The sequence below is a fragment of the Pipistrellus hanaki genome (assembly GCF_964339955.1).
Source record: "Pipistrellus hanaki genome assembly, chromosome: 5".
Lineage (NCBI taxonomy): Eukaryota > Metazoa > Chordata > Mammalia > Chiroptera > Vespertilionidae > Pipistrellus > Pipistrellus hanaki.
The window spans coordinates 102,071,738-102,093,983 of NC_140507.1; the positions used below are offsets into that span (position 1 = coordinate 102,071,738).

Genomic DNA, 22,246 nt, shown 5'->3' on the forward strand with positions numbered 1-22,246 from the left:
CAACCAAAAACACTCACCAGGCGAGCACAGAAGCTCTGGATCGAAGAGCTCTGTGAGGGGGCCTGGGCTCACGCACCTACAATGGCTCGTTGGTTCCCGCCGACATGGGGATCTAAGGACGGAGCTAAGCGTAGAGCCTGGCCTGGAGGACCTGGCTGCTGGAACGGTGTCTGCATTGCTCTCTGGGCACAGGGCGTGGCCCACGCACTTGTGAGCTTAACGGGGCGAAGAGAACCCGCAGCAGGGGCCTGGGCGCGTCTGTGTCGCCCCCCGCTCAGGACCCGCGTGGCGTGGATTAGCCCCAGGGAGCAGTGTGACTGTGAGCAGGGGACGCTGCTGCCGTTTCCCTCTGAGGGTGGCCAGCTTCCCAAGCACCACTGGAATTTAACGGGGAGCTATTTAGAGAGCGTGCCAACGTGCCATGTACATTCCACAGGAGAGGAAGTTGTCAAGCAAGTCCTTTGCCATCCTAGCCTTCTTTCCTGAAAATGCACTTTATTTTGTAACTGGCAACAAGCAATACCCTCAACCATTACCAAGGCAAAATGAAAAAAAATACTTGAGAGAATGTGCTGTAAACTTTGCCACGAGTCACCGAACGTCTTCAGTGGACGCCGGGCTCTAAGGTACCTGGATCTTGCCCGCCTTCAGGGCGGCGAACATGCACTGTGCCGTGTTGAAGGCGTGCCGCCAGTTGTGGTAGGCCACGTTCTTCCGGTAATTCTTCTTCACGCTCAGGATCCAGCGGCAGAGGACCTGTGGGAGGAGAGCAGGCACTGGTCACACGCTCACCGCGGCCAGGCAATGCACATGCACAGCCACCCCTGGCTCCGGGGGGCGGGCACCAGGATGGAATCAACTAACAGATGCAGATACCACCACGCTGAGAGGGACCATGCTAAGGTTATGTGGCTCCTAAAGGGCGGGGCCCAAGTTCACACCGGAGCATCCGATGGCAGAGCCCAACCTGCTAACCAGCCAACTAACAGTGCTCAACGCAAGGCCGCCCTGGGGAGGACGTGGGGCTGGAGGCACCGGCCAGCTTTCTGAAAGACACCGAGTCCACATGCCTTCAATGAGAGAGCCCCACAGGAGGAGTTCCCCGTGGGAGAGCCACGCCAGCAGCCCCGCCAGTCCTCCCAGGCGCCAGCCTCCTGCTGCGCGGCTTCAGTGCCAGGCTCGTGGCTGAAGGGGCGGGATTGGGCACGCCCTGAGCTCCTGGTCTCTTTTGCACCGGCTTGGATGCTCTGACAGAGGCACTGAGAGTTTACCAAGAAGCAATGAAAAAAGAACCCATGCGTCCCTTCCTCATGCTTCATCTGGAAGTTCTGCACCAGGCTGAGGTCAGTGAACATCCAGATAATACACATACACACACTCACACATGCTCACATGTGTACACATGTGCACGTGCTCTCGCACACACATGCGTGTGCTTCATCTGGAAGTTCTGCACCAGGTTGAGGTCAGTAATATTCAGATGGTGCACACACACACACACACATGCTCACGTGCACATACACACACACACAAACATGTACACATCACACATGAGCCTCACCTAGTGCTTCATCTGGAAGTTCTGCACCAGGTTGAGGTCAGTAACATTCAGATGGTACACACACACATGCACACACCCTCACATGTGTACACACACGTGCACACACTTGCAAGCATACACATACACACACACACACACGTACATATCACATGTGAGCCTCACCTCGTGCTTTATCTGAAAGTTCTGCACCAGGTTGAGGTCGGTGAACATCCGGATGGTGCACAGTGCGGTTTCCAGGTCTGACAGCTCGAAGTCGCTGAAGCCGAAGTCGGTGATGCGCAGGCTCTGGGCGGAGGGCACCACGGCCGCCTGGGGGAGGGACAGTGCGGGAGGCTCACGGCCCGGGCTTCGCTGAGGGAGCAGCGTGTGCTCTCCTCCGAAACGGACACACGGAGACCCTCATCGAGGCGCCGGGCGCAGGGAGAGGGTGCTGCCCGGAGGCTGAGCCAGCACAGGACGTGGCTGGGGCCTCCAGGGGGCCCTGCAGGTGGCCAGCCTGTTCAGACAGATGACTGAGTGGCCGTCCTGGGCCGTGCCAGGGCCGGGGGTGAGGATCGGGGGGCAGCACAGTGAGGACTCTGAGCATTTCACGTTTCATTTCCAGGCACCCCCTCGGAGGCACAGAAACTGAAGCACAGCTGGGGGTAGCCGCCTGCCCTGGAGACGAGCAGGCGCCCGTGCCTTCCCGGGCCCCTGGGGGTGCTCACGGACAGGGCCCGGCTTCGGGTCTGGGCCGGGCCTGAGAAGCTGGTTTTGCTCGTGGCGGGACCTGCGTGCCAATGCCCGCTCCCGCGCCCCCCCCCCCCCCACCCGCTCCGACCCTCTTTAAATGCGGCAGCTGCACCGAGGCACCTCGCTCGCTTCCCTCGATCTCATCCACATCCTTCTCTCTCCCGGCAGGAGCTTCCCACCCAAAGGAAGGGCAAAAGGTCAAAATGCCACAGAGCTGACCCGGCTGGGCACACCCATTCCCTCTGCGAGGTTCATGGTACGTGGTTTCCTGCGTCTCCTGACCACAGGGACCTGCGCTCCCGCTGTGACCGCCGGCGGCTGCGGCTGTGACTGCGCCCCCAGGAAGGTCTATGGAATGGACACAGGGGCCCTTCTCCCCTCCACGGGGTCCGAGCCGTCAGCTTGGGCTTCAGGACCCCGCGCCCCACAGAGACGCCTCCACCGGGTGGGAAGATGCAGCTGGGAGCAGCCTGCGACCTCTCCAGTGTGGGATGGGAAGTTAGCAAAAATCACCAAACGGATGATGCTGTTAGAATTGGGGAGTTTAAGCAAAAACAAAGGGTTTCCGGTTTCTCCCTGGAAAGGCAACACGAGCCCCAGGGGGCCAAGGCCTCGGCTGAGCTGCGGGGTCTCCCCTAGACTTCCTGCAGGGCCTGAGGCCCAGGACCGGCCCTGACAGGAGTCCCCACGCCCCCTCCCCACCCGGCCACCCCTCCAGTGCCTTAGCCGATGGGGCTCGGCGTGGAGAGGCCACAGGAAGAGGGGTCCCCCTACTCCCTCCAACGCCCAGGTTCCCTGTGAATAGCTGGGTGTCACTACTCTGCTCCACCTCCACCTTCTGTGAAGCAAAGAGGGGAAACATTATAGTAAACCCCTCGGTGCAGTCAGTCCAGAGCGTTCCCTCCAAGAGGGCACCTCCCTTCTGCTCCCCGTGACCTTCATGTCGGACTTACACTCAGCAGGTGTGTTTACACTTCACACGCACACCGCCTGCTTCCCCCTGCACGCACACTCTCCCACCCAAATGGCACAAGGAGGCATGCGTCTGCCCCGTGCGTTCCAGACCGGGGACCGCGTGGCTGCGAGGGGAGGGGCTGGATGTCACCAGCAGCCCCATCCGCACAGCTGGGCAGTGTATCACCCCCCCTCCTCCACACACACCCCCCGCACCGGATGCAGCCATGTCCCCAAGGGTGTCTCTGTCTGTGAGCTGGAAGTGTCCTTTGTTCCTTCCATGAGGATGCTCTAGGGCTGTGGTTGGCAAACTCATTGGTCAACAGTGACGCATCAAGAGTATGTGAATGAAAGAAGCCACATGCTAACCTGACAAGCTCAGAGGAGACCTGCAAACTGGCCTGGCAGTCTTGCAAACTCAGAGACCTAAAATAACCACAAAAGATGGTTTGAAAATTAAATATCTAACTACAAACAGGTTATAGTGGGTAGTCATGTCCTAGGCCGATATTTTCCCTGACAAAGATAAACTTAGATTTTCTTTCCTGAGCCCATTTGCCTTTTTGCCTCTAAGATAACACATCTGTGAGATGTCTGAATTACTTGTAACTTCCCTTTTTTCTGGAGCCCCTGTGGCACAACCAAATGTGGTGGGCACCAGGACAGATGCCTCAAATTCCTTCTTTATCATGTTAATTGTTCCTGCACTCACCTAAGTGTGTGTCCATCATTTTACTTTTTATCCAATCCTAGGGGATTCCCACCGCTTTGCTTTCTTCTGCCTTCTTAACCCATCACTAATGAATTTCATGTAACCCAAATGTCCCTCCTTTGATTGCAATGTTTAAATACAGATGTAACTCGCCATTCTCTGGAGCATCATCTCAATCCGTTGAGGTTCTCTTTCCCGGCATATGTCGACAGTTTGACTCAAGTAAACTCACAAAAATTCTTTGCAGGTTTCAGTGTTCGTTTTTTGTTAGCAAGTACAACGATTGAAATTTCTTTTGCGAGCCGAAAACTAACTTCTGTGCATGGGCCACGAAGTTTCAATTGCACTGAGCATGCGCGCCCGCATGTGGCATTCTGTGGAAGAGCCACACTCAAGGGACCAAAGAGCCACATGTGGCTCTCGAGCCACAGTTTGCCGACCATGGTTCTAGGGCTACAGGAAAAGAGCCAGCCTCTCCCTGCTGCCCGCCAGGCCAGGGGTCGGCCCGACCACGGCCAGGTTCCCGAGTTGGCCTCCCGGGCAGGCGGCCACGGCGCCCAGAACCTTGAGGTGTTGGGTCAGTGATGCGGAGGCTTGGGACTCTTGTGACCCAGGACTGAGCCGCCATGAGGAAGTCCCCATCCCGCTTCCTGTTCGCCCTGGTGGCTTGGAAAGGCGATTTAACCTCCGTTTTATGGAGCAGACTCTGCGTTTCACCAGGAGCAGGGAGGGCAGAGGGCGCCCTTCCCGGGGCACACAGTTCTGCATTCCCACGTGTCCTGCAGCTAGAATTTGCCAGTGAGAGTCTGACTTTGTTTCCCTTCGGGGGATAATGCAGCTGAGTGCGCTATGGTGTTGGAGATGGACAGAAACCATGCCTTTTAAAGAGCCCGTAAAGCACCAGGCATCGGAGATGTGCCCGTCTCATCGCTGAGCACCCACCGCAAATCTGCAGCCGCCGCCTCCCGGCCCCCAGCCCAGCTCGCTCCTCCGCGGCTGCGGCCTCCAACTCCTGCAGAGGCGGGTCAGTGCTAGTGCGAGGGAGCCACGCCCCCGGGTTCAGGAAAACTGCTCATGTTAGTCTGAAGCTGATACGACAGACCGTTATTTAAAGCTACACCCCTGGCTCACGCTTGGCCAAAAGTTTGACCTCGGCCGTGGTTTGAAAACACTGCCTTCAGCCGTCCTGCTCATGCACCGTCAGGAAAACAGCCTTTGCGTTACCGGCCACATCCATGTGCACGGTGCCATGGGACGCCAGCCGATGGAGGAGGCTCTGGGGAGGCCTGTACCCAAGCAGAAGCCCACAAGCCGCCTGACAGCCACCGCGTGGCACCTCCCAAGAGGCTGATGGCTCCCCTCCCCTTCAACACACATGGGACGCATGCTTTTAAAGAAAACTCGCACACGGTGCGTTTACAAGGCCGTCAACACCTCTCTTTCCACGAGAAGGAAGTGAGTCCATGCACAAATGAGAGAGGAAGCCCCTGTACATCAGCCCCATGCGGGGCCCAGCTGTCAGAGCGCAAAGAGAACGAGGTTCACCAGGATTCGTGTGCTTCCTTCAGTAACCACAGCAACGGACTCAAGATGGTCCCCTCTCTCTGGCATCATAAAGGTGATTCCTCTAATCTCAACAGGGCAGAGTCAAAGACTACAAAGGTTGGATCGTGAGTGTACAGTTTTTCGAAACCATATAAAGAAGGCATGTAATAATGGCAAGATTAGGTGGAACTATGTGTATGCTTGTAAGGAAAACTTGAGAGTGAATTTGACTACAACTGGGATGGGTACCCATAGATCTGGGTGACATCTCCAGAACAGAGCTGTGGTATTTTGGAGCTAAGAACATCAGTAGAGCCCTGGCCTGTTTGGCTCAGTGGATAGAGCGCCGGCCTTTGGACTGAAGGGGGCTCAGGTTTGTTTCCAGTCAAGGGTACATGCCCAGGTTGCAGGCTCGATCCCCAATAGGGGGTGTGCAGGAGGCAGGCAATCAATGATTCTCTCATCATTGATGTTTCTATCTCTCTCTCCGAAATAAATAAAATATATATTAAAAAAAGAATATCAGTAGCAATAATCCACTAGCAACGTCAAAGCAAAACAGGATTAGCTTAGTGAATGAAAGAGGAGGAATCAAGCTGAAGCTGCTGTCTTATCCAGGTAACCAGCTGCAGCCAGTCAAGCCCTGCACGTCTGTCTGTAAAAGATGACGCCTCGATGGCCTCCAGGGGTCTGAAGGGTCCGGACTGTCCCAAGTGTATCCCCAGCACCATGTGAGGAAGAGGTGTCTTCCCAGTTGCCATGGTTACAACAGTGCAGTGACACTGGTTAATAAGACCACAGCATCAACTCTTCTTTGTTATCGTTTGCTCCAATCTCTCCCTTAATGATTGGCTATTGATAGAGATTTTCCCCAAGAGGGAGGGGTGTGATCATCTGACAGGAGGTGCTGGGTGGCACTGAACACTGACCGAGGCATCAGGGCTGTGGTCTTCCCTTCACTGCTGTCCCCTGCAGTGATCGCACCTCACACTGTGTCTGTTGGAGGGATCCCCACATGAGGGAGGGCTCCCCCCGATGGAGGGTTCCCGCCTGACGGGGGCACCCCCTCTTCCCCCCATGGAGGATCCCTGCCTAGCTCTGAATGCTGGGGCGATGTGGCCCCCATGGAGGATCCCTGCCTAGCTCTGGCTCTGAATGCTGGGGCGATGTGGTTCCTGGGGAACCTGCCTACGTGCTCAGCTGCTCCCTCTCCCGCTATTTGACAAGAGTCTCGACTCGCCTTTAGAAACGTTTCCCGTGGTTACAGAAGTCCAGCAGGAGCTGAATTGGCACCGACTCCAGGACAGAACCGGAGCTTCAATCACATCCTGAACTCCAGGACGTGCCCGTTCCCGCCCTTCTAACAAGAGGGAAAGGCAGAAATGCAGCTAGCCGATCCATCCAACACCCCATTACCTACATAGACAAACACCCCGTCTGCCCATCCATCAAACACCTCGTTACCCACATAGACAAACACTGTGTGTCCGGTGACTTTCCAATAACCAGAGCCCGGTCAGCGGGGCGCCTTCTATTTCTATCTCAGTAACCAGGGCTATTAAAACGTCCACGGCAAATGGGTTGCTTACGGCTCTATTTGTGCTACACCCAATCCTAAGCCAAGAGAGGATTAGATTAAAATAGGGAACTCAATAAATTAAAAAAAAAAAACCCTCAGGGAAAGCAGGCGGAGAAAATAAGGATTCTGAGTTTCCTATCAACAAAATCATTTTATATAAGTAGTGAGCTTTCCTGGCACAGGCATACGTGCTTAGTATACTTAGTGCACTATTTCATTTTTTTCAGAACTAATTTTTTAAAATAAAAGTTAAAACTTGTGACAGCTTTTCCAGTTATTTTAGGTTTAAGTTGGGATAAACAATCAGACACATGACAAAGCCAGCAATTTGGTAGTTTCTGGGGGACGCACACACCTGTGTCGGGGCTGCACGGGAATCGTTATGAGGCTGAGAGAAAATGAGAATTGCAACCAGATGCTGAATTTCCACCAATTTAAAGAGTCCTTTGACCTCCCAGCTTTGCAACCCTGAATTTCTGAATGCAGCTGCCAGAAATCTATTTTCTGAATAGAAAACAGATGGTTTTGAACAATACTGCAATTTTTAGTCACTCCAATGCATTGTTCTTTTGCTAAAATTATAAACATAATTGAGAAAATAATTTTCAGGTTTTTCTGAAAGACTATTGCTATTTTCAAAGTGAAAAGCAAGTTTAATGGCCTGGTGTTTGTGTAGCAGGGTCTTTGGGAATTCCTCTCTATGCTAGTTGGTATTTATCTCAAACCACACAGGGCGGAGTGTAAGCGCGACCTCGTTTTAGAGCCGCCGGAATGACCTCCGTGCCACACACACCCGAGAGCGTGCCTTCTGTGGCAGGTCCCAGCCCACAGCGGGCAGCGGCCGAAGGCCAGCGTTCTGGAAGGGCTAGCCACCAGGCCAACCGAGCCTGCGGTGAAGGAGTCTTCACATCCACAAACCTTTGCCAGTAATTGGGGGGAAAGCTGGTTTCTTCAGATAGCATCGAGAGCAAAGCAAATACAGCCAATTCCGATGGCTAACCCCAGGGCAGCCAGTCTCTTGGGAAAATCATCCCCAGCTCCTGATGCTCCTCCTCCTCACTCCTCTCTCCTCCGCAGATGGCTCAGCTCCTCCTCGGCCATGGAATCCGATCCAGCCCTGCCGCTCCCTGCCTTCCGGCTCACTCTCTCTGCGCATGGGCAGGGGCCGCGGGCTCTGGCCCGGACCGCCTGGGCTTACCCTGGCACATCTCTGCCAATGGGGCGGCCTGCATAGGATCCCCTAAAGGCTCAGCCTCCAGTTGCTTAAAAATCCCAGTAGCAGCGGCGTGTGGAGTTGTTGTGGGTTAAACACACAGCTAACATGGACTTCACACAGGCTACGTCGGTGGTAAACACTCCCTAAACGTAGTTTCTTCTTAACCCGCTTCCCCTGGTCTTGTCTGGGGGTTGGCTCTCGAATGCCCAGCCACGCCCAGGCCTGGATGGCGCCCCATCCCACACTCTGGGCCTCACCCACCTGCTCTCTCCCTCTCTGTCCGAGAACGTGCTGGCCTCTTGCTCGGGAGCAATCCCTGCTCAGAAGACCAAACAGAACCGAACTACAAACCTCCTGACTCAGCAGCACCCTCATCGCACCTCCTCCTCTCTCTTACACAGAAACTCGTCTGTAATGCCGTCTGCGTCTGCTTCTGTCTTCTCTTGTCCCCTCACCTGCCCTCTGTCCCAGCGGCCTCCCTGCAGCCTCTCATGGCCTCACACCCCCTGGTCCGAGCCTGGCGTCCACCTCCCAGATCCTGTGCCCGCCCTCTGCCCTCTACCACCTTCTGCTCAGCAGCCACGTCCATCCGTCCACAAGCCCGGCACTCTCTCCTCCTGCTCCTCCCGGTGAGCTTGTGCTCCCACGGTCCTGCCCTCCCTACCCTCCTGGCCTGCCCCCCCCCCGCCCCCCCGTCTTCTTCCCCTCCCCACCCCCCCCGGCAAACCCGCCCTCCCACTGCCCCCTACGGGAAACCTGCCCTCCCACCGCCCCACACGGGAAACCACGCCTGGATGCCACAAATCCAGGGCCACCCCCCAGAACGCCGCCTCCGTGGGAGCCTAGTCCTCACTCCCCGCCCGTCGTGCTATCCATATCCATCGGGGGCCGCAGCACCTAACCGCCCCACGTTCTAAGCCACGTCGGCCGCCCTCCTCCTTCCCATTCCCGCTGGTTATTCAGGCGCCTGCCTTCTCGTCGGGCTCACCTGCCTTCTCTCTGCCTCACAGGGAGCGCCATGGGCTGTGCACGGCCCTGGGGGTGCACTGTGTGTTCTGCCACAGAGACCCTGACCAGCCACAGCCACCCTGAGTCAGCCATGGCCACCCTGAGCCAGCCACGAGCCAGCCATGGAGACCCTGACCAGCCATGGAGACCCTGACCACCATAGAGACCCTGACCAGCCACGGCCACCTTGATGACTAGCCACAGCCACCCCAAGCCAGCCATGAGCCAGCCACAGATACCCTGAGCAGCCATAGAGACCCTGAGCCAGCCACAGAGACCCTGACCAGCCACAGTCTCTCTAAGTACAGGGAGGCCTCTGTGGCCCAGCTGTGCAGTCACAGGAGAAAACGCAGGAGCTGCTCAGAGGACTGGGCTTGGCGGTTTCGATGCTGATGACCTGGACAGAGAACCCCCGTGACTGGCCACGCCCTTCTCGCTCCTTACCTGACCCCCGTCACATCTCCCATGGACCCGACCCCTGAGGCCTCAAATGTAAACTCAGAGGCCGGCCGTGGCTGCAGAGGCAGAAATGCCTCAGACCGTCATGGACCTCCACCAAGACAGAACCCAGAGCCCAGGGCACTCCAGCATGGCCCAAGCCTCCCCCTTCCCCCCTCCTGCTCACTGGGGAGAGGCACGGACAAGCCAGGCACTGGCTCGGGGGCCGATGCAGACCGCCTCACAGCCATGAGGGCAGAGGTGACATCGCTCAGGACACAGGGCAGGGCCTCGGTAACAAACCATGGCACCCGCCTTCACGACCCCAACTCCCAGCCACTTTGCAGCTGCCAGCCCCTCCCTTCTCCCTGGGAACTGAACCCGAGTTTACTGTTGGCCTAAGACAGACGTGAAGATGAGAACATTGTTAGAAAAAACCCAGAGCCATCGAATGCAGGACAAGGTCCATGGAGGTTACTATCTGCGCTTTGCATCGCCGGGACGATAGCTGCAGGAAACGGTAGGCTGCGTGTTGTGAGTGTCACCTAACTCTCGGCCCGTTTGGCCGACTGTCTCGGGGCCCTTACTGGCAGGAGGACCCCCCCTCCCCCCGGAAAGGCGTGTCTATGGAGAACGTGCTGTGTCATTACCGCTAAGGCCTGCAGCTCCCGGGTCTCCTCCTCGGCGGCCGAGGCGTGATAGGACAGGACCTGCGGGGAAGTGGGGACAGGTTACAGACCGAGGTTCACACCGGGTGCCGCTCACACCTCCCGGAGAAAGAACTGGACCCTCAGACCGCCAAGCCTGGTTCTGGTTCTGCTTCCTTCAAAGAGAGGAACCCAGACTTCAATTCAGTTGTTCCGGGAAACAAAGTCAGATGCCCCCTGGCCCCGTGTCCAAAGAAAACGGCTCACTGCAGTCTGACACTGTTATATAATCATATAACAAACACATGACTTAAAGCCACGCTACCGGCTCAAATCTGCAGACAATTTCGTTTTAACTGCGTGTGTGTGTTGTGTGTAAAATCCTGATTTCAGTTATTTGTGCTGTGGACAGAGTTAGGGAAGCAACCTTTGTGAAAACTGACGTTTTGAAGCCAGCTGCCAGGAGGTGGCTCAGGGGAGGCTGCCGCTGCAGAATCTGTGAGGACGGCGTGGCTGGGACAGGGAGGCCGCAGACCCAGGGACCGGGGCGCCCGGCGGAGCGGTGTGGCCTGGGGACCCGCCCTGACGGCTGCGGCCACCCCCGAGCAGGGACTGTCCTAACCTGGCTGAGGTTCACCCAGTGAGAGGAGGGGCCTGGGTGCCAGCTTCCCCACCCCTGCTCTAAGCTTTCCACTTCCATTCTAGAACTTTCCATTCCTAACCCAGAGGGTTAGGAAGTCAGGCTCACCGTGTCCTATAACTGAACCTGAGGAGCAGCAATGCCCGTTTTCAAGAGTGAGACCCTTTAGCAATGGGACAATATTTCAGACATTTTTCTAACCAGGGTGATGGTTGGATTTAAAATGTCTATCATACTTTTAAAATGTATTTTTGAAAGTTAATATTTGACAGAGATAATACAAGATTTATATGAAAAAATCCCCAAAACTTTTAGGATCATTGTTAAAAAGGCACCCATTTTCAGACCTTTGAAAGTACAGGTACACATGTATATGTGGCATTTGAACATGTATGTGTTTGTGTATTTGGAAGTGGGTTATGGTCTGAGATCTCATCTGAGATGCTTTTCTAGCGGAAGTGTGATGTGTTCATTTCAGGGAGTGGAGAACCAGTGGCTACTGACGAGTCTCAGCATAGAAAGGGGAACTGTCTAGCTCTTCGGTCGGGGGCTGTTTATTAGGGATGGAGGGAAGGTTCTCTCCCACCAGGGATCCCGGCTCCTGGCTCCTGGAGAAGAGGCGAACATTCGAGTGTGTTCTACACCAACGCTGAGTGACGGGGAGACATGTGCACCCTCTCACATCCGCTCCCCTGGACCGGCCCGGGGGTGGGGGGGGAGGGGGGGGCTGTGTGTGTTACATGAAGTGCACGTTTTCATGGGTGCTGGTGAGGTCCCCCTGGAGGGGGCCGCTCTCCCCTCCCCACCCCCCGGAGGGACCTGCCCAGGTCAGTGCCCAGCCTGTATGCCCGGGTCCCTATGTGTCCGGGATCCCCGTGGACGCTCAGGAACATGCAGATCCCCCGCCTCCACACAAGACTCACACTCCGGAGTCAACCATGAATCCCTGAACGGAGTGTCTGACGGCGGCGAATGGCCAGTCTAGGAGTGTAAGCTGCGCCAGATGCGTCTTTTCTTTTCCTTATTTCTGCTGCTCTGAGAGCACTTAGCATTTCTGTCTGTTTTGTTTTTCTTGTTAATCCTCACACAAGGATATTTTTCCACCGATATTTATTTTTTAAGAGAAAGTGGAAAGGACGGGGAGAGACAGAGAGAGAGAAACATCGATGTGAGAGACATATCTGCCTCTTACACACACCCTGACTAGGACCAGCGTTCAAGCCTACAACCAAGGTTCATGCCCTTGATTGAAATCGAACCCAGGACCCTGCAGTCTGCAGACCAACATCCTATCCACTGATCCAAACCAACTAGGTCTGTCTTTGTTTTTGAAACTGTGACTAGAGCGTGGCAAGGTGGGATGGGCCAGGTGGCTGAGGAGCAGCTCCGTCCGTGGGAGTGGATGGCTTGGGTCAAGCAGACAGACTGAGGGAGCGTGGGCCCGAGTTGTGGTTTGGTCATGTGACCTTGACCAGGACAGACACGGAGAGGCCCCCAGCTGTGCTCACCTCCAGGGTGACCATCTGCTTGGCCATGGCGCGCTCCACCGCCTCGTACATCTGCGTGTTCTGGATGCCCAGGCCGCAGAAGATGACGAAGGCCTCCAGGAACTGCTCGTCGTTCCGGTTGAACGGCTTCACCTTGCCGGTGCTCTCCTCCATCTTGTTCACCAGCTGGCACACTCCTGTGACGACCACGGACAGGAGCCGGCGTTACTGAGGTCACAGTGCTCACTGTTGTCACTCCACAGACCCTGACCCTCCTCTGAGGAGCGCCTGGCAGCTCAGGACAGTGGCGGCCCTCCCCGTGCAGCACCAGCTGGAGAGGCCACCGGAGTTACCCCACCAGCCCTCACTCCACGTGGCCGGGAGCTATCCACACCAGCCCGCCCTCCACGTGGCCGGGGAGCTATCCACACCAGCCCGCCCTCCACGTGGCCGGGGAGCTATCCACACCAGCCCTCACTGCACGTGGCCGGGAGTTATCCACACCAGCCCCCACTCCACGTGGGCCAGAGAGCTATCCACACCAGCCCGCACTCCATGTGGGTCGGGAGCTATCCACACCAGCCCTCGCTCCACGTGGGCCAGAGTGCGGGCTGTTCAAAAAGTCCTGAGTGCTAGCTTCTCGCAGACGCGCCCTGGGTATTAGGCGCTGGGCCCCAGAGACAGCCTGTCCTGTGGGGACCAAACTGGCTTGGTACACTGGCCAAGGGAAAGATTTGGACGCACATCCGGACTCTGGGCCAGGCAGCCCGCCTCTCCTTCCCAGAAAGCAGGGCGCAGCGCCCAGTTACACAGAAGGCGGGACACGGACAACAGAAGTCACAGGACGCCCTCACGGCTCATCAGGGCCTGCGTCTCGGAGAATCACGCGTGCAGACGGCTCCCGACACTTCACATAGAATGACGCTTTGCACAGAAATAAGCACAGGATGCATCTCTGAAGCAAACCGTGACCTCCTCTGTCCCAGCCTCTTTCAAGGTCAAACGTGTCATTAACAGGCCTGGACGAAGACGTCCACGTCCTGACCGACCTCCACGGAACCATCTGCCCACGGAGTCTGAGCCTCACGGTCCCTGCGAGGACTGGGTGCCGCCTCACTCCCCTTCTCGTCCCTACAGATTCTCATATGTCCTCAGGGTCCTTTGGAGGTTTGTTATTATTGTTTGCTCACTATCTCTTGTTTTAACCCCTTCCCAGTTCATTAGGTTATCTTTTCATTGCTTTCTTCCTTCCTATTATTCATTTATTTTGGAGGAGGGGTCAGCGTAGAGAATGCGAAAGAGAAGGCCCTGCTTTTCTGATGTCTTCAGTCGACCACTTTTTCAAGCAATTTCATTTCTTAACAATAATAACAAAACATTTAAAACGATATTATCTCCTGTGTGTATAGCTTTGACCGTGTGCCTTGAATGTTTGTTGTATAGACACAACCATCAATTTTCTAAAATGCTCCCTGATCCGTGGGGGATACATCCAAAGTCCCCTAGTGGAGGCCTGAGACCATGGCGAGTCCCAGACCCCCGATCCAGTGTGATTTTCCTGTACACATGCTAGGATGAAGTGTAATTGATAAATTAGGCACAGGAAGTAATACTGAAATAGGACAATGCTAACAACAGGCGGGGCATCTACAGGTGGAGATGGGGGAGGGGAAGGGGTGGTCACATCCCACATGAGATGGCGTGAGGCTCGAATTTCATCACCGTCCTCAGAAGGGCATCCAACTTAAAAGCTATAAGTTGCGCCGAAACCGGTTTGGCTCAGTGGATAGAGCGACAGCCTGCGGACTGAAGGGTCCCAGGTTCGATTCCGGTCAAGGGCATGTACCTTGGTTGCAGGCACATCCCCAGTAGGGGACATGCAAGAGACAGCTGATCGATGACTCTCTCTCATAGACGTTTCTAACTCTCTTATCTCTCTCCCTTCCTCTCTGTAAAAAGTCAATAAAATATTAAAAACATAAATAAAATAAAAGTTATAAGTTGCCTACTTCTGGAATTTTCCATTTCCTGACTTAGGACATGGAGCAGTTGAAACCATGGAGCTACTACTGCACTCTCCTTTTGACTCTGGGGTTCCTCTGTCATTCAGGAGGACACGCTCGGTTTCTGACAGGGCTTGCTCCTCCCCATTGACCCTGTCATTCTGCGTGTCCAGCTGTAACGCATCGTGGGGGAGAGTGGCTGCCAAGTCCACTCCCCAGAAGCCACTGAGCTCATGTTGTGTGTGTAAATATCAACAGTATTTGTGAAACTGGGATGCAAATTTGACAGGAATTTGCATTTTTAACTATGAGGTAAAAAGTGTACATATGCTGATTAGATCCATTTCACTTCTATAGTAATCAATGCTAATGTTTCCTCATTTCCCCCCTTCTTTAACATTGTGTGGATTGCCATTTTGTCCAGTTCTCCTTGTATTTTTAACAGCTTTGGCTTTCATATGTCAATGGTGTATTTTAGTTTATTAGAAGCACTTAGGACAATTATACTTTCTTCTGTGGATTTTAAGTCTAATCAATGTGGAGACCTGCTGGGGGTGACCAGTAGACCCCGAGCAACAGGTGAATGAACTAATCCGACATGCTTGCTGGGAAAGAGAGGGCTAAGGGATGGCCTGGCCAAAGGCACCAGGCAGCTCTCACTGCCTGCCTTGCTAGGCTTTTATTACAGTTTGAAATAGAGTTTATCTTTAGACACAATCTGTAGGGTGAGCAATCTTGGGAGGATTAAGATTGCTCTGGGGATTAAGAATGAGGATTCCAGTAAATGCCTGGAGTCTGTATGTGCACAGACTTGCTTAGAGTGGTCAGGGAATAATCAGGGGCCCTGCCTTGGGTGCTCCCCTAGGCCTCCCCGAAGTCAGAATTCCAATAAACAGGACCAGCAGCCTTCCACATGCTTCCCTTTCCTCAGAATGTGTCCTGACAACTTTCCCACCACGTCTGGTGCCTCCCCACAGAGACATCGTTTTCACCTTAAATCCCACTTTGTCTGATATTATTCTCTCTATGCAAATGTTGCCCCTTTTGTGTGAAATGCGTTATTGCAAGTGGCACATTCTTCAGATCTTTCAGAAACTCCTCAGCATTTCTGGCCCAATGAGGCAGGTTTCTCTGTTTCCTGGTGCGATATGACATCTGTCTCATTTTTCTGTTTCTTCAATCAATGTTTGAAACCTTAACATCCATATTGTTTTCACTTTGTAGATTTTCACTTGGATAATTTTAAGCTACAATTTCTTCATGTTATTTCTTCTCATTTCATTCCAGTTATTACTGTCTCGTTTCCGGGTGCTTCACTGGGCATTTTTAATAAGCATTATAACCAGAGCATAATTCTCAGTTTTCCAACTGGGGCCATGCTGGGAACTTTAAACATTATAACATCGTGTGCTCCGTGGAGGCCACAATGCAGCTCAATCGTGCCCGCACAGGGAAAATCCTAGCGAATGTTTTATAAACAACGGAGCCATCAGCGAGAGAGCCAACCAGTCAAGTTTAACATGAAAACATAAAATGAAGCAGAAGTCAGCATGAAACACATGTAATTTTAGGACTTTGTGCTCTGGAAATCAGATGGCGACCCAAGGGTGAGTGGAGGCGGCGGGGAAAGGATTTGGACTCACACTCAGTAATAATGCCCACTCCTCACGTGTCCCATTCAGGCAGTGTGAGTAGAACCCTGTGCTTTGCATTAGACTTTTCACTAAAGAAAACATGGAAACACCAGTCATTTACCGTGGAGATGGCCCAAACTTTTTATTTCTTTGGATGGGATGAATTCCTTTTAAAAAATGCCCTGGAGTGGTGTGAACAATGGAAGGAGCTGGTGCAAACAATGGGAGGAGTTGCTGTGAGCCATAGGAGTTGGTGTGAACAGCAGGAGGAATTGGGGAGAACAATAGGAGTTGGTGTGAACAATGAGAGTTGGTGTGAATAACAGGCAGAAGAATTTCTGGCAAATACAATATGGGGGAAAGGCATGTTTAGCCTAATCAATATGGGAACTAGTTGGTTCAATAAGTGAATGTTAACTAGGAAAGTATTTCCTTTGGAAGCAAAGCTGCGGAAGGAAACACTCTCAGCCAGAGCACCGAGGAGACACGTGTGAGAAACAAAGCCTCAGGCACATCGGCCTGACATCTGTAATGTCATCTCCTCAGCCACGAGAAAGGGGGAGTGGGGAGGGAGGGGAGAAGACAGAAAACACATGGCCCGCCTGTGTTCTGTGTAACTCCGCGGGGACTCTCCATCAGAAGGACACGATTCCAGAATCGGGTCTGTGACAGGCAAGAAGAATTACCCACCGCCCTGATGTTCTCCAGGCTGCCTCCAGGGTGCAAAGTCTAGGCAAGCACGGACATTCTTCGTCTGCCCCGCTTCCAGAGCAGCGGGAACACAGGAAATTTCCTTCTTGGACTTGGAGCCAACTGGAGCCCCCGCTAAAACCCCACCCGGGGAATCATTTTTAAACCCTTCTTATTTACAGGGAATTTTCCTCTCCAAAAACAGCATCTGCTTCCTGCGCTCTGTTCTCGGGTGGGGCCACAGAACCTTCCCCCGGCATTTTTAATTGCTTTTGCTCACTCGTTGACTGTTTCACCCCAGAGCCTAGAGAAGGAGGGTGCTCGCTAGATCCTCTTGATGAGTGAATCAATACAACCTACAATCTGAAGCACGTGTTCAAGAAAGAAAAGCCAAAAACCAAGAAAAGAGACTCTAAGCCAATGCACATTTTCAACTGGATGTGTCTTAGTCTACTAACTCTCAACATATCATCCTTAAACAAAACTGCTGTTACAACAGGATTCCAATCATTACAGAAAGCACATCATGGCTAGTAAGACAGGCACCACATGCCTGTGGTTAGCTGAACAACCTTTTCTCATTTCCATTTTTATCTTTTACACATTTTATTCTTTCAATTTACACTTGAGAGTCAGAAGTTCCTGGGAAAGCGTTATCTTTTTCTTCGGTCAGGGCGGCGTGGAGGGTGATGGAAATCTTACTTACCGATGACTTTGTTCTTCTTCCCGTTTTTGATGGGCGTACAAAGCAAACTCCGAATGCCCTGCTGGCTTACGCCCCCCATGCCTTCATTCTAAACAAAGCAAAAGCAAAACTTACAAAAAGAGTGACTTTCCCATCAGATGCTGTTACGTAAACTATATTGGACACCTGAGCACACTAACACAGTCATCTTATCAGCTGGAGCGATAAGAGTGCAGAAAACGCACCATGTACAATGGTATTCACATGAATGCAATGGAAAGCAGTTAGTCTTTATTTTGTCAAAAATACAAATGACCTAGCCCTGGTTGGTCTGGCTCAGTGGTTAGAGAGTTGGCCCACAGACCAAAGGGTCACAGATTTGATTCCTATTCAAGGGCATGTGCCTCGGGTGCAGGCTCAATTGGGGCACATGCAGAAGGCAACCAATCAATGGGCCTCTCTCACACCCATGTGTCTCTCCCTCTCCCCTCCCTCCTCCCTCCTACTCTCTAAAAACATCAATCAGGTGAGGACATATATCTGGTTTTCTTTTCCCCCTATTTTAAATGTTCCCAGCAGCTTACAGGGCTGGCATGCACTGTGCCTGGAGGAGGCGTCTCTGGTAGCTTAACAAGAGGAGCAGAACCCGGAAGAGTGAAACCCTCCCTGCCCCAGACATCACGTGTACCACACTGGTCCTCTGTGGACGCATGCCCACTGTGTCCACTGCCCACACTGCTGACTTCTAAGAGGCCTCTGAGATGTGAGATAACAGCAGCAAGGCAGCTGCCTCCACATGTAATGCTTCTCTGGAGTAAAGGAGAGAAAACGCCAGGATCCCAAGTTTCCCGTGGCTGAGAAAGGGTCTTTGCAGCCTTTTTTTTTTTTTTTAAATATATTTTATCGATTTTTTACAGAGAGGAAGGGAGAGGGATAGAGTTAGAAACATCGATGAGAGAATCATCAACCAGCTGCCTCCTGCACACCCCCCATTAGGGATGTGCTCGCAACCAATGTACATGCCCTTGACCGGAATCGAACCTGGGACCCATCAGTCCTCAGACCAAAGCTCTATCCACTGAGCCAAACTGGTTTCGGCTGCAGCCTTCTTGTCAGGGAACACAGACCTTCCTTCTCCACGGAGCTGCTCCACGTGGTGGACCACCAGCTACGTCCCTTCAAGCCACGGGAATCTTACACTTTGAGGATAAACCCACGAACGCTAGCAACCCTGTCTCCGGGCCATCACTGGCATGAAGTAGGCAATATATCCTCATCTATTGTGTGCCAATCATCTCATGTGCCAATGAGTTATTTAAAAACTGATAAAAGGACACCGGAAGTACTCAAGCATCGCTGACCGGCTCCCGGCTCCCACAGAGGCCGTTCCAGGCCAGTCCCCCCATGGAGGTCCCCGTGAGCACTGGCGGGGAGGCCGCCCTCCTCCAGCCGCTCCGTACTCACCGCCCAGGGGAACCTCCGGTCCTTGCTGACGTCCGGGATGCTGAGCGCCTCCATGGTGCGGGTGACGTACTGCGCGAACATGTAGTTGACCGGGCCGCCGTCCCGCTCCCTGTGGGAGGAACGAGTGGGCGCTCTGGGCAGCCGAGTCAGAAACGGACACGCGGGGACACACCAGCCTGAGACCGCTGGGCGCGCGTGTCCCACCGGGAAAAGGCGGCTTCCCACGCGCGGCCTGCCTTTCAGCTTTGGTGTTCCTGTAACTGAAACGTTCTGGGAAGACAAAGACCCACAACTTCCCAACGGTCCCCAGCGAGTCTGTAAACGTCCCGGGCAGCCTCCTGGCCGTGTGGACGGGCTGCTGGTTTCTGTCCGTTTACTGTACACCCGCCTGGACTCCCGGCCAGGCCTTGTTTCACCCGAGACAGTGACCGAGGCCAGCCTTTTCCTCCGCAGGGCATCTCTCCACGTGCCCGCCCCACGACCGCCCCCCATCCCAAACCCGGGGAAGCGACATGCGGAGACTTTACCCAGCAAGCTGCTCGCGCCTCTTTCCTTGGAGACCTTTTATACTTTTAAAATCATAAAAATCATAAACATTCATCTTCTTCAGAGATTCTCATAAACTTAGAATACGTTCCCAGGAACCACTGGGAACGGTGTTCCGTGGGGTGAAAGAGAAGGAGGACTCGAAAAGCCACCCCACCGCACCCGTAGTCTGGAGGGAACCCCAGGAAAAGCCCGGATAAGCCTGGGCTTCAGGCTCATTAACGAGCTGTAAACTGCGAGCACTCTGCCAGCAGGAGAGCCGGGACAGGAAGCAGGCTTTCGGGGAGATAAGGAAAGCCGAGGTCACTGCAGAGAGAGAGAGAGAGAGAGAGAGAGAGAGAGAGAGAGAGAAGGGGCGGAGAGGAAGTGATAACAACACCATTCCCGGCTTTTAATATCCTATCACCATCCTGTTCACAGCCGATGGAACCCAAAATAGTTACGCACCTGCTGGGGAGGATAAAACCCGACTGAGAGACGCTGACATGGAGAAGCAGAAACAGGGACGTGACTTTTAAAGCGAGAGAAACCTGGTCTGTTAATCCCCGAAGCTTCCCAGTGTCCTAAGGGTCGCTTCGGGGAAGAGTGGCATTGGGAGTACTGGCTCTGCGATCGCACTTTCCTCTCGCTGAGGAGGGCGGGGTCCTCTCCCCTCCCACACTGTGGGTGCAGCATGAGTGCCTGCAGCCCGGAAGCCCGGTCAGCGTCCCTCGGAGCCTGCCCACAGGTCATTGGGCAGGTCATCGCTGTCACGGCAGCCGTGGTCTGAAGCTCAGCTGCACACACTGCTGGGCGGTGCCCAGGCTCCAGACCCTCCCTCGCACCCGCAACCCGGGCCCCAGAGTGAGGACTCCGGCTAATGATTCCGCATCACGAGCACCCTGAGTGTTCTACACGTAACACTTCGAAACACATGACTTTACTGACAACGGTAAGTGGGCTGGTGGGAAGGTACTGCATGATCCAGGCTTGAAGCAGTGGACACATGCTGCCTAGAAGGAGCGATTTGCTCACGGCTCCCCTCTCCCTCCATGGGCACTCGTTTACTGTAAAGCCCCTGGCCTGCAAGGTGTGGCCTAGTGAGGGCGGGAGGGCCCACGGTCTGTCAATGAGCGATTTCAGGAGAGGATGAAGACTCTGATGGTGACTGCGAGCACCAGGCAAGTCCTTTGTCAAGATGCAGAAGCTATTAAACATAATTCTAATCACAGTTTTTGCAAAACTCAGCCTCATATCTAATTTGTTTTAAACCACTAAGAGGTCTTTAATTGCATCATTAGAATAGCAGTTAAGTTAAAAATGTTTAGTGGAAATAAGGCATTAGCATTAAATAATTTTCACTACTGTAAAATCAGTTAATGAATCAGTTTAAATGATGATGCGAATTAGTTTCCTTTAAGGTAATCATATCCAACTAGCTATCTTTTAAAAAAAAGTATATTTACACCAAGACTGTTTTGAAGGGATTAAAGCATAAATGAAAATATTACCTCCATTTTGCTTACAGAAAGGGAATATGGTATTCACCAGGAACAAATCAAATATAGAATAAGGAAGTAAAGATGCTGTACAGTAAGACTTCGCTTAAAGAAAAAAAGCATATTCACCAGTAGGGGTCACTATTACACCAAGTCACTGGGCTAGTTCAGCTATCATACCAGGAGTTAGAGGACCCCGCTGAATTAATAATAAAACTCAAAATGCGAATGAAAATAATTACACATACAAGCTGCTGCACAAATATTCAAAGGCAAATGTGGGTACTTCATAGTTTTACATATTGAGTATTCCTATCACACCCATTTCCTAATCCCATAACATATGGAAACTCTTAAATATACATGTTTATATCTGTACCTATATAAATTCATTATGTATGCAAGCCAAAAAGTAAACTGGCCTGATATTTATGTGTCTTATCTAGAAGCTTTCTAAAATGCTCTTTATAAAAAAGCAACAAAAATGTCACAGCATCCTGACATCAAAGTAATACAGATCAGTGCTTGTCCTGAGAATGAGAAACTCCGCCCCTGACCGAGGCGGTCCGGCCCGAAGCCCACGGTGGAAGGCAGGGCTGTTGTTCAGATAATGCCCCCTTTCCACGATCGAACGATATCCTGTCAGCGATTTCTGGAAAAATGATTGGGAGGAAATGAACCTGTGACCAGCCCTCCCGTCGCGGAGCCTGGCAGACACACCCCCGCAGGAGAGCCTGAGACACGCCATGGCCAGCGGCTCGGAGTGCGGGGCTGTGGGAGCACCGGTCTCCTCCGCGTCCTTTTCAAAACCCAGAGCGCACAGGCACACCGGGGCCAGCAACACACAGCCTCCAGCATGTGGACACTGTTGTTTCTGAGCCACCGTTTAAAAACGAATAAGGATTTAAGCGTCACAAAGAACACAAAATACCAGTGAGCCCAACGGACACCTGGGCACCCTCCAGCCCCGAGTCGGCGCAGCTGTGACTGGCCCAGGGTCCCTTCTGCAGTAACGCCCTGCTGACTCCAAACCAGAACCGAGTCGCCGAAAAGCATGCTTAGAGACTGTCCCGTGTCCAGGGAGGCTCCACTGCAGTGCAAGATCTGAGTGAAATAGCGCGCTGGGAGCTACACACACACACAGACACACTGATTCAGACAGTGTTGGGCCCGCTCACAGGACGCACTGCCCACCTGTGCTGTGGCCACTCGCTCGGGAAGGAATCC

The 22,246-nt window shown here is 53.3% G+C and overlaps 1 protein-coding gene across 4 annotated transcripts in view; it reads right to left on the reverse strand.

Annotated features, from left to right (window-relative positions):
* PDE5A (phosphodiesterase 5A) overlaps positions 1-22,246 on the reverse strand; it is a 91,574-nt gene that overhangs the window by 30,487 nt on the left and 38,841 nt on the right. For all 4 annotated transcript variants that reach the window (XR_014794978.1, XM_084883400.1, XM_084883402.1 and 1 more), the window contains exons 8-13: positions 18,996-19,104; positions 17,553-17,640; positions 12,541-12,716; positions 10,396-10,455; positions 1,724-1,870; positions 631-756 (exon numbers count right to left, since the gene is read on the reverse strand). Coding sequence is in view for 3 of the 4 variants with exons in the window: in XM_084883400.1 (XP_084739526.1) it covers positions 631-756; positions 1,724-1,870; positions 10,396-10,455; positions 12,541-12,716; positions 17,553-17,640; positions 18,996-19,104 (706 nt within the window). In the remaining variant the exon portion in view is untranslated. The remainder of the gene's footprint in view (positions 1-630; positions 757-1,723; positions 1,871-10,395; positions 10,456-12,540; positions 12,717-17,552; positions 17,641-18,995; positions 19,105-22,246) is intronic.